General features: G+C 28.4%; 2 protein-coding genes across 2 annotated transcripts in view; one reads left to right on the forward strand and one right to left on the reverse strand.

Annotated features, from left to right (window-relative positions):
* Nucleotides 1-5,078: 5,078 nt before the first annotated feature.
* On the forward strand, nt 5,079-11,820 carry LOC100163228 (protein HGH1 homolog). The gene is made up of 7 exons (XM_001948038.5): nt 5,079-5,683; nt 5,754-5,956; nt 6,017-6,270; nt 6,343-6,455; nt 6,537-6,727; nt 6,801-6,934; nt 10,946-11,820. The coding sequence occupies exons 1-7, from the start codon at nt 5,578-5,580 to the stop codon at nt 11,043-11,045; spliced, it is 1,101 nt and encodes a 366-aa protein (XP_001948073.1). The 5' UTR covers nt 5,079-5,577; the 3' UTR covers nt 11,046-11,820.
* A 1,049-nt stretch (nt 11,821-12,869) lies between these two features.
* Nucleotides 12,870-16,451, reverse strand: part of LOC107884047 (chromobox protein homolog 3-like) — a 7,902-nt gene continuing 4,320 nt past the window's right edge. Inside the window, exon 2 of the mRNA XM_016805410.2 lies at nt 12,870-13,119. Coding sequence (XP_016660899.1) covers nt 12,923-13,119 — 197 coding nt within the window. The 3' untranslated portion in view covers nt 12,870-12,922. The remainder of the gene's footprint in view (nt 13,120-16,451) is intronic.

The following is a 16,451-nucleotide window of genomic DNA, read 5'->3' on the forward strand; positions in this document are numbered from 1 at the left end:
AGTAATATCTTGATAACCTTGAAGTTTCATTAAGAAATTGTTTTAAAAGTAAGTTTATTTTCAACTTTTTCGTTCATGTAGTATTAAGAAAAGCATGTTTTTTTTATTTTCTTCTTTTTAGTGATAACAATAAATTAGAAACAAATGATTTTTTGAAAACATAATTTTTTTTATTTACGGTACATTTGAATATTATTACTATAACAGATATAATCGCAAATTTTTTTTTATTTTAAAATTAAATAGGGAGTGCTATACTGCTATCGCACCATTAGTACCAATCGGAACATTATTATAACGTCATATTATTTTATTTTATAAACATTTTTTGAAAGCATAATTTAATTTAATTTAATTTTTTTTTTTGGGTCATGTATTGTCACCGACCCTAGACCTCCATAAAAAATTTGGGCCTCCTAGGTCATGTAGAAGCGACTTAAATTGAACTCGCAAGATTTGAAGACAACAGGAATGAATGAAATATTGTGAGTTAAAGAAAAGCATGTAAAAATAGTTTCATTTTGTTTTGTTTCAACTTGTTAAAATCATTAATATAACAGAAATCCAATACTTATAGTTTCAGCCATTTTTTTCTAAGTTACCTATTATGTATATTGATTTCTGTATATCATTATGTAACAATTAATTAAATCGTATACCTCGGTCAAAACAGTAAACTCGTCATGGAAATAAACTATATAATATTATATAATATTGTATTAGAGATAATATTGAATATTGATGTATAAAGTTTATTATATTATTATTACAAACAATTATTTGTCTTACCTATGAATATTTTTGCATAATATTTCAGGTACCAATTATATTAATAGATTTATTGCGTACAGGTGTTTTATAAATATTTTACATATATATATGTTATATGCCAACACCCGTAGCACATAGGTTACGTTTGATTGAATGATACAGTTTTTAATACGTTTTAAAATGTACCTGATATTTGATTGTTTTAAGATTTTTAAATTTTAATAGTTAGACATTTTTTGTACATAATTATCTAAAACCTTAAAATAACACCGCATCATAAAAACGCAAAAAAACAGAACTTATATCACAATAAATTTTTTTTTTGGATGAAGCAAACAATTGGCTAAGAATGAGTTGCTGCAAAAACGATAGGTACCTATAATATAATATTATAATATTTGTTTAATTAAAGTATTTAAAATCATAAAAATCCTAATCCTAATAATTATGACTTATGTCTATGAAGTATACATTTATAAATTATAAAATTGGATTTACGTCACAATTATCAAAAAAATGTCTAATTTATTAACCTATGGACATAAGGTTACTAGTTAATGGACCATAGGAAGACAGGCAGCATTGGCCGCCTTTTAAATTCACCACTGGACTAGTCAAGTAAAATTATACCTACCTATTTTTTTTTTTTTATGAATAAGTTTTGTACAAATAAAAGAATCGGAAAATTTTACTGAATTTTTATTTTACACAAACAAAATATTATATTTTCACGAAATTTTAAGTTTTACTACTTTTAAGTGAATCGATGTATTATTATAATATTGTCCTAATATGGCTTATAGGACAATATTATAATAATACATAAATTCACTTACGAGTAGTAAAACTGTATATTTTGTAAAATAAATTTTGTTTCTGTGAAATAGGTTATAGGTCATAGGGTAGAACGCATTTTAAGCATCTATTATCTATACTACATAGGTATATAACAGGGGCGACCAAACTTTTTTCAGCAGAGATCTACTAAAAATATACTTCATCTTTGAGGATCGACTTCCATCGAAAAGTTTTTTTTATTATTGATTTTTATTTTTTACTAACCGACCCGTTACAGCTTCGCTCGTGTTTGGTTATTTAATAATATATATAGGTATACAATGTATACGTTTATTTTAATTAATAATAACTAATTATTTATTAACTTTATCGGACTAAATTTATGACTAAAACCTTTTCTGTGATGTCCTCCTTAATTTAAAAAAATTGCACGACAATTGAATGAGTAGTTTCGGAGTTTATCCCGAACAAAAAAAGCGACTTAATTTTATATAGTAGTAAAGATATAGATATAGATTATTAATTTCACGCGCGTGACTTAAAAATAAATTTTAAAATGTTAGTGTTTGAAATTGTCTGTGATCGACCGTTTGGCCACGCCTGGTATATTGTACATTTGTACCTTTAAAACGTAATACATTTTTTGCACAATGACTTAAAATAAAATATTGGTGATATATAATATACCTATATCTTGAATTTTGATTATAAACTAATAGTTTATCATAAATTGTGATGGTAAATTTCTTGAAATCAAGACCTACTATGTGAATGTGCTCCGAAGATGTCCTCTTATGACCACGAAGTTTGGCTCCTGACATTATTCGATCGATTCAAATATGTCATTAAAATGTTATAATCTAAAAAAACATTTAGGGAAACAACTTCAGGGATACGAAAATATTTCCGAGAAAATTTGTAAGCCCAGGACACATTTTTTGCCAATATCTTCTTAGTATGTTCGCAATTCAGGAAAGAGCAAAGCTTTTAAAACATTTTATAACAATACCCATCAATATTATTTTTTAAGAAACTGGGTATTTTGTTACTTTACCGGTCACCCTTTTTTTTGCAATTTTTTTTTTTTAGACTTATGTAGTTAACTATACTGAGAACGATGGTGAAGTCAGAATTTGGCGGTCGGACTTAGTCGACCGGAGCCGGTAGGCGTAGGGAGCTTCTATAGAGCGTTGAGCGTATGCGTAAAAACTTAGAATTCGAAACTGCCTGAGTATATAGCTTCAAAACGAAGTCTGGCTATCTAATTTTGATTGCACCGTCGTTCTTAACTCGTTGAAGAACAACGGTTTCGAAAAAAAATAAATTAATATTCGTAATAGGTGCAACTAGTGACACGCGAAAGCGCAAAAATCGTAAAATAGCGAACTTCATAAAGCTATAACTTCGAAACTAAGTCCGACAGCCAAATTCTGACTTCACCATTGTTCTCAGTATAGTTAACTACATAAGTCTAAAAAAAAAAATTGCAAAAAAAAAGGGTGCCGGTAAAGTAACAAAGTTCCAAATTTTGTAATAATTACTAACTATGCGAGCATAAAACTCTGAAAATTTGACTCTAGTTGGGCGTATTAAAACTACTTATTTATTTAAAAAAAAAAACATGTAAGACGTAAGTAAATAACCTTTACATTTTCGAATTATATTTAAACTGAAGTTTAAATAGTAAGAAGTTTATTCTGTAAATACCTACTAGAATTTCAAAAATAATCTTAATATAGTTGTATACAGCCACGGCAGTCTGCTTAGATTCCACTTCGTTTATATAAAATATTAAAATAGAATAGCCGACAAATGTTATGTTTATGCCTGTTCATGTTCGGTTTTACACCAGCCCTTGCACACCTAAGCTACTATCGCTCGTATCTCGCGAAAACCGTTTTTTTCTCTTTCCATCGTAGTTATATTTATTCATCCAATGTAAAATCAAAATGTTTAAAATAAATACCGAATGTTTTGAACAAATGATACAAACTGTCCAGGCCTATAGTAGTAATAATGTAAATTCAGTATTCACTATACAATGAGCAGTGTACAGAATCAAACTTAGTACCGCTCTCCGCCACCGCTAAATAATTTAGTATTATATAACTATTAATCAATAAAGCAAACGGTTATCAGGTGTATGGCGTATCTCATATTTAAATATTTTTGAACACAACGAGTTGATTAAACAATTATTACTTTCTCGATTTCCTGCCGAAAACAGACATTGAAACCGAAAAAAAAATGTTATCTGTACCTAATATAATATACTCATTCAAATTAATAATTTTGTATTTAATTTTATATAGGTGAGATTGTGACACATTTTTGACACAATACGTCAATGTATCAATACTATAGTATGTAGGGTACGCATAGGTATTTAATGTTGTTGTTGTCGAGGAAGAGTTAGGAAGAGTTTTACGTTGTTATGTAACCATTTTCAATGCCAGATATCTTACATACCTAAAATCTATTTTCAAGGTAAACATCCCAGTATACATTGTAACACACTTTTAAAAAAATCCCACAATTAATTTATTATAATTCATAATCAAACACCTATAATAGGAAGCCTAATGGCTATTAATTGTTTTGAATTTCTTAGTAAAATATTAATAATTTATTCATAGAAAAACACGTGTTATACTTAGGTAGTACCTGTAATATATATTTTATAATTAATAAGTGTATATTCAGAAAAAATATTATACCTACAAAACATTCAGTAAATGCATTTAGCCATTTAGGTAAAACGAAAATGATTCAAATATTTAAAAAAAGTACTACGAAATTATTTTATAGCATAATAAATTATAAACAATAATATAAACGAAATTTTATAAAAATATAAAGCAAAGTTTCTCCGCTATATGATTGGCCATTTGTATAAAATAATCGCAATCACTAGTTCAATACAAATAGTGCATAATTAAAGTTTAAAGAAGATCAAAGGGAAAATGCATATTATTACTGGTTCTCTGGTTTGCGAGTTTTTGTATTATGAAAAACGCCCAGTAACGATTTTACGGAATGTTTACGACAAGACACATGTCGCAACGATCATTCCAAACACGTCCAATATTTGATGAAGTGTGTGCACAATATTATTACAACATTGTTACAAACACTGATATTAAAAATAATAGTCATTAATAACATATCAATATCTTGAACATGCGTGGAAAATATAAAAATAATAATATAATATAATATGTAACTTGGTCGAGTCGTTCAACAGCACAACAGTCAATAACTAACAGCAGACAGAAAACGATGGACGGATATTAATGCTATAATAGGTATGTATAAAATGTTTAAACTCACTTCATCAGTCTCTTTTTCTCCGGACGTACTAAACATATTTTCCATCTTAAGATATTATTATTGTGCAGTTCACTAGTGAGACGAGTGTAAAAGACTAGAGTTGAGTAACGAGTAACAACTAACAACGTTGGATGGTTTGAACTTTCAATTATGAAATGTAGTTATTACTGTTGAACGCTAAAACCAATCGATCGATAGCGGTTATCTTCCTTGCGTCCGATAGGCGATAACAATATTAAAAAATATAATTTTATGGAAACGAATCGCACCTACGATGTCTCATGGAATAATTTGTAAGCGCTGATAACGAGCACGTGTAACGTTATCGTGAAGTCAAATTTCAGAAGTGCGAACTGCGAAGTCGGTGTGCCCCGTCCGGTGTGGTTGGCGGTCGCTTACAACGTCTTGCAAGTTATAATTATTAGTTATTACTTATTACCTATCTATATTCTAATTTGTATGCGAGTTACAGCCAACAGGTTTCAGTTCGCGTCGTATTTTTACTTTTTTAATTCCATCGGTTAATTTTACCTAGACGATTATTATTCTGATGCCTAAAAATCATAGGTCTCACTCTGACAATCTCTAGCCGGTGAACCTGTAAATTGTGTTTCGGTCACTTATTTCGATTTGACACAGACTAAAAAATTATTATTTTATTTAAAAACACCATCGGTCATGGATACTGAGATACCACATCATTTATTGCTCGTTATGGTCCACTCTTTGGTGGTGGATGGTGGAGATCCCAAATTAAAAAGTGACATTCTACAACATCTACTGGGTATGTTTGGTTTTTAATTGGGTTTCTTAACAAACTCCGTTTTAAGAGTTTTAATGGATTTTTCTTCTAGTGCTGACAGCTGACAAACACAAAGAAAACAAAGTGATTGTCGATAATATGGACGAATTGCTTAGAGGCCTGTTCAAAGTTTTGGAAACCGATAAGATCAATGCCAATGCAGCCTGTTTGTGTTTGGTCAATATTTCGTCAAAAGAAAATGGTCTGAAAAAAATAATGTCGTTTTTAAACAGTAACATCAGTTCAAATGACTTGGTAGATTTTGGTTTAAAGGGGAACTTACGTCAGTAGTTTTTAATTTGAATGTATTGTTAGGGAATCATATCAAAAACAATACGATATATTGATCAAAAAACACCAGAGATTGCAAGTTCAGTACTGAAGCTGTTGTGCAACCTAACCCGTGAAAAAAATCATGCCATTCAAGTGTATGAAGCATTTGGAGATCAAACTACAACATTAGAATCGTTCATGAAATTGTTCATCACCCGAGATGTACAACATGAAACAAATTATGATTATATTTCATATTTATTATCCAATTTATGTCAGTTACATGAAGTAAGAATGTAAGTAGGTATCTGATGTTAAATAAATAAAGGTAACTATTTAAATTATTATTTTTATCAATTTTTTTGTAGGTGGTTAATGAATAGTGATAATTTCCAAAAATTATTTCCATTTTTAAATTTAAACAACTCAATTCGAAGAGCTGGTGTTATCATGACTATAAAAAACTGTTGCTTCGAATTAGGTAACTCATAACTTTTATTATCTAAAGTTATATGTCATCTTATCTTATTCAATATTAGTAATTTATTTTGTATTTCTTTAGAAAAGCATGAATGGTTATTAAGCGAAGATCTAGATTTGTTACCTCGCCTTCTTTTACCACTAGCTGGTCCTGAGCAGTTTGATGAAGAGGATAATGAAAAACTACCATTGGACTTACAATATCTACCTGATGATAAAGAACGAGAACCAGATTCAGATTTACGCCTGGCATTGTTACAAGCTTTGACTCAGGTTAATTGTGCAACAAACGTGAAGTTATAAGAAATTTGCTATGTAATTATTATATAATTTATTATGTTTAAAGTTGAGTGCTAAAAGAGATTGCAGAGAAATAATCAGAGATCAAGGAACTTATCTTATTTTAAGGGAATTTCACAAATGGGAACCCAATATGGAATTGAAATTAGTATGTGAAAATCTAGTGGACATTTTAATCAAGTTAGTACATAATGTTTTAATTGCTTTTTCTCCTAAATTCTTATAGGCAACCACTCAAAAATTAGACCATCACAATATGGTTGCTATGTCCCTTATTATGTATCACATATTATAATATACTCTTTTCAAAATAAAAATGTTAGTCGGCAGCCAACTTTTGTGCGGGGGTATTGTTTAGTTCCAAACCACTGATGTCGACTTATTGTGAGAAGCATTTGACAAAGTGTCTGACTATCATTGCCAACTACCATTCTTATTTTGAATACAGTTTAGATTTAATTTAAATTATAATAATTGAACAGTTTTTATATTAAGGGGCACAAGTCAATTTTTATTTGTTTTTAGTAGTTTCCAATAACTTTAAAATTATTATTTTTCAGTAAATTTAATTACATTTTTTTTTGGTATGTAAAAAAGTATAGACTTGTTAACTGTTATAATATATAGGTATAAAATAAAAATAATGTAAACATTAGGGTAGCCCTTATTTATGATCTTTCAAATTTTTAATTTCTCACCCTCCCAATTTTTTCATAATCATACAAAAGTTATGTGGGTAAAATTTGGTGATGATTAATAATCCCCTTCAGGTGCCGCAAGAGGGTTGAATATTCACCAAATAGGGTAGTTTTAGGGTTATTCTGATTTAATTCATTATATATTGCATTTAGCATAAAATTGTATAGGGCCTAAATTGTAGATTTAGGTACTCTTTATAAAAAACGTTCAGACAAAGTTTCTCGTAAATCTATTATTTTCTGTAAAAATTAGAATAAAATAAAAATTATTACCTTTTTCTGAAAAAAAAAAATCAAAATTTTATTTATTCTCTATATGATTGCTTTTACGATAACATACTTACAAATCTTCAAAGACGAAATAAAATAAAATTGATTAAAACTAATTTTACAATTATATATGTCCTGTCCTTATTATTTTTTGGACGACTGTCCCCTACTCGGTTTTAATATATCTCTGTTACGAGAGTGTAACGAAACGTATATGACAACTGCGTTATCTTACGACTAGATAAGAAATTAAAGAATAGCTAATAGATAGGTTCGCCGCATGACACTTTTAACGAATGTGTGTCATTTTTTTCAAATGTTCGGTGTAAAAACCGTCCGCACGCCCGCTCGAAGGTTAACTTATATCTTATCTATATTTGTATATTTCTTATCGAGCTTTTCTTATTCAGTTATTACACACTGTCACTTCGTGCATTATTGTCTGTTTATGTAGGTACTATTCATTGTTCAATGGTCATAAATCGCGATACCGTATATCATTTATGTTTAACATTATTTTATTTACGAATAATATTTTGAAAAAAATGCATGTTCTATAAATTAATATTGAATATTTATTATACAATGGCTTCATCGTCACCACATGTTGTTCTACGTACGCATGATGAAGTATATTTAGTTGGAAATGTGAACAACCAAATTGTTGGCAGTAAGTTACCAAAAATTTAATTTGCTAGAAAAAGAGTCTCTTGTCTTACATTGGGATGGAAAACTTCTACCAGATATTACATATGGAAAATCAAAAGTAGATAGGTTACCTGTAATTGTTTCGTTTGAGGGAATAACTCAATTACTTGGTGTGCCAAAGCTCAAAAGTGGTACTGGAGAACAACAAGCAAATGCCATATTTGATATTATAAATGATTGGGGTGTAACAAATAAAGTACAAGCTTTATGTTGTGATACGACGGCATCAAACACGGGTCGGTTAAATGGTGCCTGTATTATATTGGAACAACTGATAGGACGAAATCTTTTATATTTACCTTGTAGGCGACATATATACGAATTAGTGCTAAGAAGTGTTTTTGAAATTAAATTAAAAATAAATACTATTGGTCCTGATGTTCCTATTTTTAAAAAATTCCAACAAGCCTGGCCCGAAATTGACTTAAAAAAGTATGAAATTGGAATAAATGATGCAGTTGTAAAATCTACAGTTGAAACAAATAAATCTCAAATTATAGACTTCTGTTTACAAAATTTAAAAAAAAAACAATGTAGAGATGATTACAAAGAACTTCTAGAGTTGGCTATTATTTTTCTAGGTGAAAACCCACCAAACGGTATATATTTTCACTATCCTGGTGCTTTTCACCATGCCAGGTGGATGTCAAAGACAATTTATTCATTTAAAATATATATGTTTCGAAAACAATTTAAACTTAATGTTCGAGAAGAAAATGCATTTCGAGATATATGTATTTTTCTAGTTACTATATACGTAGAAGCATGGTTTAGATGCCCTGCTGCAATCGAAGCACCTTATAACGACTTCATATTTTTTAAAAAATTGATCGAATACCCAGATAAAGCTATTTCTGAAACAGATACACATACATTTTGTGGACACTTATGGTACCCTGCGCCGGAAAGTATAGCCTTATCATTTTTTGATTTTTGGGTGCCAACCGAAATTAAAATTAAAATGGTGGAAGCACTTAAATCAACCCAGAACAATGATGATACAATTAAAAAAATTTTTTTGAGTAAAGAGGGTATAAAAACATTTATAAAAAAAGAATTACATGAATTTGTATCAGCAGAAACAGTCAACTTTTTTTCAAGATTTAAAATTTCCGCTGACTTCATAGATTTCCACCCGGATAATTGGAAAGAAAGAGAAGACTATAAAAAAAGGAATTAATATTTTAACAGTTATCAGTCATAAATGATGTTGCAGAAAGAGGTGTTAAATTCAAGAATACAATAGCATACTGACGAAAGACGAAAATCAAAAACAATTTCTATTACAAGTTGTAAATGATTATAGAACAAATTACCCTGACTGTAAAAAAAATACATTAATTCGTTCATAATTAATAGATATTTTATTTGAATGTAACGTATCTAATTTTGACATTGTATTACTCCATTGAACCACTTCCTATTTATTTTTAATGATATCAATATTTAATAAGTACTTGTGTAGATAAACAATTTTTTTTTTAAGATTAAGTTTATCACAGAAATAAATAGATTTACGAGAAATTTTGTCGGAAAGTTTTTTATAGAGAATACTTAAATCTACAATTTAGGTTCTATACAATTTTATGATAAATGTAATATATGATTTAAATAAGAATAACACTAAAACTACCCTATTTGATGAATATTCAACCCTCTTGCGGCACCTGAAAGGGGTTATTAATCATCACCAAATTTAACCCACATAACTTTCGTATGGTAATGAAAAAATTGGGTGGGTGAGAAATCAAAAATATTTAACTTTCCTTACCCCCCTACTATATAAGGGCCACCCTAGTAAACATATATTAGTTTATTAGGATCAAAATAAAATTAATAAACGCCTTTTGCATAACATAATTCGATGGTTAGAAGGTAAAAGGCGTAAACGCCGCTTTTTTCAAAATCTATGTTTTTACATATTGTTGTAAACGGCATTATTATACATTGATTAATCAAACCTAAACATTGCTATCATTTGTATATATCCAAGAATCAATGTTTTAATATGTGGTTGTAAACGGCATTCAAGGAAACTTGATAATATGTAAGTGAAATTGTTGATAGTTACATCAATTTATCATTTTTGTTAGTAGTTTTGTCAGCAATGTAAAAAGCTTTTATATTGAAAAATTTTACTACAAATCTTCATTGAATTTAAACAATATTAAACTATCCGTTATACTTTATAGTCAATAGAACATCTTTGGGGTGTCATTTTTTTTTTTTTTTAATTGGCTTTAAATACACAAATATGTTATGATTATGAACAATTAATCAACACAAAATACGTAAAAACTCATTATAAATCATATTAAGTCTCAAATTGAAGTGTTTTATGATGTTCTAATATTGTAACACAGTTCATATGAAAATATCTGTTTTTCGGCTCTCCTGAACAACTTGGAAGTTGGCGTTTATGCCCTCTAACCATCGATATTATTACTGTGGTCTGTGATAAGTGATAACAAATTATACAATTAAACATTAAATTACTAAATTGGTTTTTTTCAAGGACTGAAGATGAAATAGGAACAGATAATTTCCACGACTTAGATGTACCAGAAGATTTAATAGACAAGTTTAAAAAAATGGATGAAGCTTATCTAAGTTGACATTAATTCCAACATCATTTCCATACTGTGTGTTAATATTTTTAATTTATATAATAATAACATATTTCTTATTTTAATTTTTAAGTTATTGATTACTTAAATCACTAACTATACTAGATTTTATAATGAATAAATCTAGAACCAAAACATGGATGCCCAATTTTTTATAATATGATAACAAACAAGAGAATCTAACGGTGGAATAACCGGGATTTTTCATTGGGGAGGAATATATTATTTATATTATAATATAGTTAATTTTTTTGCAAACAATTATTGATAGTCACAATAAATCCAAATTTTTAAAAAATATTTTATTTACTGACGAGACTGCATTTAAAAAAATGGGATTTTTAACCAACATAACTCACAAAATATGATCTTCCGGCACTATTATAGAACGTACCATTGGACGAACAAGAAACAATGTGGTTTATTTTAGATGGTGCACCACCTCAACATACAAATACAGTCCGACAACAATATTGCATTATCTTTTCCCAAACAAACTTATTGGTATAGACAAGCTGGAAACAATGCTCAATATCGCACAATACCCATGCGACTTTTTCTTATGGGGTTTTATGAAAGAACAAGTTTATTCCAATGGAGTCAATAATAGAGATGAACTTTTGACGAGAATGTAGCTGATATCATTTGTCAAACACCAAATTTGATGGAAAAAAGTTCATTAGGTACAACGAAGTTAACAGGAGTCATGTTGAACAACTTTTGTAGATAAATATTGATTTTAAAAATAAAGTGTATTATTTAATTATGATTATTTTTCAATGTAAAAATTGTGTTTCTTCATCGTGTATGACAACTAATAACTATCACCACACTGTTTATCTTGTGCCTAGTGTTCTCATACAAATCAATCACACCGAGTGCGTGGTACTACAGTTACCTCATCCATTTCAGAAACACTGTAAATTTAGATACTATACTGTGATTATTATTCTAAATAAATATATTTTAATTTATAAACTATTCACTGTTATTATATAATATAATATGTACTAGGTCTATTGTTAAAAACTGAATGGATTGGCGTTTATAAGTAATAAATATGGGTAGGTCCATTATATTATAATAGAGTTGTTCGGTTGCTCTTTTAGTCCCCTGGTGTAGGTATTTCAATTAATCTATGAGCAGTCAACATTTCTATATAATAATATGAATATACCATACACAATATGCCTAGAAAAACAAAAATTTAATATTGACAATAACGTCAAAAACACCAAATACTAATCGAAGTATAGGTATTTAATATATTCATATAATTATATATCATCATAATAACTTAGGTAATAGGATAAAAAAGATACGAAATAAGCTATACGCAGAATGTCTTCTTGCGTGAGTCCTACTTTAAACTATTTTTAAACAAAATATTATTTTTTTTTTAAACAATGTACTGTAATGTATTGTTATTAGTTATTATGAGTCATCAAGAAGTACCTAGCACGATCATATAAAAAAAATAATATTATTAATAATAAAGCTAATAAGTAATACCAACTATACTATTTTAACTGAAAATTAACAGTCAATACTAATAATTGTTATAATAAATGTGTAAGCAATAGCAGGCTGTCAAAAACTCATTTATTGTTTACGTTGGTTTAAACCTGTTACCAGTGTGTCTCAACCTTTTTAAAACTGCAGCCCTGAAGCAAAATATTTTTCCATGCCACTCCTTCCCTCTCAACTTGTTAAAATGAAAATATTTTTGCAGTACAAAATTATATAATACATTTTACATTTTGGATTTTTGCATATAAATATTTATTATAAAATGTAATGGGAAATAATATAATTGGCAGTAATTTTAAATACAATAAATGTTGGTATAATATATATGTAATACATCATTTTTTGTTTTTAAAAAAATTATTTTTGGTCTTGTAATCATTCAGAATTTTAGGACAGTTTATCAAATTCTCTTCGGGTTCCCATGTGTTCCCATTCAACCCACAGTTTTTCCATTTAACAAAATACAGAATTTTGTTATTTATTTGTTGATGAAAAATAATTTTTTCTATTTCATACTCTTTTGAATTTGTATCTGAAAAATATAATATAATATGTGAATATTTTTTTTTTGGTATAGGTAATGTTAAAAATCTACACTTATAAATACTTCGGTTGAATTCAAATTTTAATATTTAATATACAAAGTACTTATAAATGTATAATACATTTTTTATTAAAGCCATCTTATTATACACTTTCTCTTATTTAATAGTTTAACACCACAAATATAAAGTTGGGAGCACACCAAACATTTCCAACACAAATCAATAATAATTTTTAAAATAACATAACTATAAGAATTTAGGTACATTTTTTGTAACTGAACTGAGTGAAGTGAATATAATATTTTCATTTTTATTTTTCTAATGAGACTATAATACGATCCAAAATTAGACTTGACATTTGCAACCATTGAAATTGTTATAGCTTGTAATACATGCATCGTGTTGACTTGTATCATACACTAGTAATAAAGTAATAGGTATAAAATTTAAAGACACAAAATATTATTATCAGTTATATAGATATGAAATAAAAGCAATAAAAGCATTAATAACGTTAGGTAAGTACTATAGGATCGGATATTTTTATTAGAATTATAAATTATGATGAGTACATGAAGTAATTTTACACAGTCACTACCTAGGTATACTATAGGTATACCCCGTCTTAAATCTAATTAGGATCCTCGTGCATTTTGATTGATAAATATTAAATGTGTATGCGTGTTTCAGTGGCGTAGCTAGGATTTTCTGAAGGGGAGTGTTGATTATAAACATTAAATATTATATATAATACGTACAAACTAAAACTTTTATTTTAATTAATTAATTATGTATATATAATGTCTGTATGGTATTATCAATAGATAATAATGAAAAAAAAAAATATATTATAAAATAAAATCTGTTCGTCGTTTTTGATTGAATGACAATTATTGTATTACTTCTTCAACTGTTACTTCGACTTCACGATGAATATTTAAAGATGCTGATCCATTAAGTCTAAACTGGCCAATAGAATTTCTAAGATAAGTTTTTATTTGTTTTAATGTAGAAAAACTTCTTTCAGGTTCACATGATGTGACAGGCAATGTTGCAAATATTTGAAGGAGTTTAAAAACATTTGGAAATAGGTCTTTATTGCAGTCATCAAGAGCGTAAAGAATACTTTTTATGCTTAGTTTTTCCAAATGTGTATGCCATAACTTTACCTCTGTTTCAATAACTTCTTGATCAATATCATCAGAATAAAACTCACTTAAATCTTTGATATCTTGTTGATTATAATTTTTATTAGAAATGAGAAAATAAAAGCCAGCTATAATAGTTTTGTGGTTTATAAATCGGTCATTTAATTGTTGCACTAAATTGTACAGAAATGGAAGGAATACACTTATTTAAAAATATTTTTCAGGATTATCCAGATTATCTGTGTGATACTTCGATCGATGCTTTTGTCGTTTGACCATTCTAGGAATGTCAATTTCAAAATCAATTTTCTTTGATCTTTCAGTTAATTCTTCAAAATACTTATGAAATTCTACATCACAATTACTTCTTATACTTTGGAATTGAGAAATTATTATATCTACATGAATTATGAAAATGTATATCGCGATACCGCAATTACCGCCGCAATCGCGATATTGTTAACCTGTATATATATTATGTAATTAGTATTGTGCATTATTTTATATTTCATATTGTATTTACGATTTAGTATTTACCTATGTTCCTATTTTATTATATATAATAATTTATATTGTAATATATACGTAATAATAATGTAATATATGATACGGCTCAAGGGGGGTGTCATATCCACCAAACACCCACCTTGTATACGACACTGGCGTGTTTAGCTATGTCCACAAAGAAATTAAGAAGTGAAAAAGTATTTTATCATAAATTATTAAATTCCTAACTGAAAGTCATAATTAATATGCATATTACTAACATTAAAAATGTAAGCGGAAACCATAAAGAGCTCCTTCGTGTCACAATTTTAGATCACAATAATTATTTTCGATTTCATGTAACCATTAACCACGAATATCTACTCAGTCAAATATAGAGATGCTCCCTGGATACATTGTTCTTTTTTATATTCTACATATTATAGGATGTTACCACCACTGGGTAACCTCTCTAATCTTAAGATTCATGTCAACCTATTTTTACTGTCAATTATCAAAACTACTTATTGTATATAAAAAATTGTATAGATTGTAGATATATTTCAATATCATAAAAAAATATATTCTACATAGGTATCATTCTATACACAAAGATTTAATACAATTTATAAATTACATTATTTTGTGATATATTATAAACATTAACCAGTGAAAATTGCGTGTATATACGTTCATTTGTTTTAGAGTTACACTAAAAACGAAATCGATTTTGTGGAAAACCGATTTTGCGTAAAAATTCCTGTTTTCCCCGGCGCTTTTAAAAACTATTGGGAATTCTAAAGTTTGACTTCTTGAATGCATTAGCTAGATTCACTTTCCCATCGAACGAGATACTGTTGAAGAAAATCAAAGCAGTTTTACTGCCAATGCCAAACCGTGATGACAGATACAAAGAAAAAAAAATAAGAAACACATTTCATTGTAAAATCAATACGATATCGGAACTTCAAAACAAGTAATTAAAGATTGACAAATACAAATAATAAAGCATTTTGAAACAGTAAGAACTTTTTTCGTATAAGTGATATCAAAAAAATAAAAACGACATTGCACAACCAAAATTCTCCTTTATATGTGATGAAAATGTCGTTTCTTAGTTATGAGTTTATGACTGTAGCTTTCTCGATTCTTTCCAGCGCAAAACAGTTTTGCCATGTTGTACATTTGTAAGACGGAAGTGAAACACACGCGGGTGCAACGTCCTCTTAATTGTATATTAGTATAATTATTATACACTGTATACAATTAACATATATCAGGGGTTCCTTACTGTACACTAAGATTTCAAAAAAAGGTTGTAAACCAGATTGCTATATCGTGTATACACCGAATTTTATACCGGTCACGGTGTGCCGTGTATGGTTATTATGTAATAGTTAAAAATAGATCCGTAGTCAAAAAGTTCTTAGGTATATATAAGATTATTGATAATATAATCTATACATATAAAATCCAAATACCACTGACTCACTCATCTCTGTAACTCAAAAACTACACAACTGTACTGTATTAGGAGGAACGCACAAGTTAACAACAGAAGTCCTGATACAGATTACAGAATGAATCCTTATTATACATTTTGAGGTTATGTAACAAAAATGATAACACATACATTACAGTTCCCTCACGCTTTAGAGGATGTCAGCGCACTATTCCGTAATTAA

Source organism: Acyrthosiphon pisum, chromosome A3 (genome assembly GCF_005508785.2).
Source record: "Acyrthosiphon pisum isolate AL4f chromosome A3, pea_aphid_22Mar2018_4r6ur, whole genome shotgun sequence".
NCBI lineage: Eukaryota > Metazoa > Arthropoda > Insecta > Hemiptera > Aphididae > Acyrthosiphon > Acyrthosiphon pisum.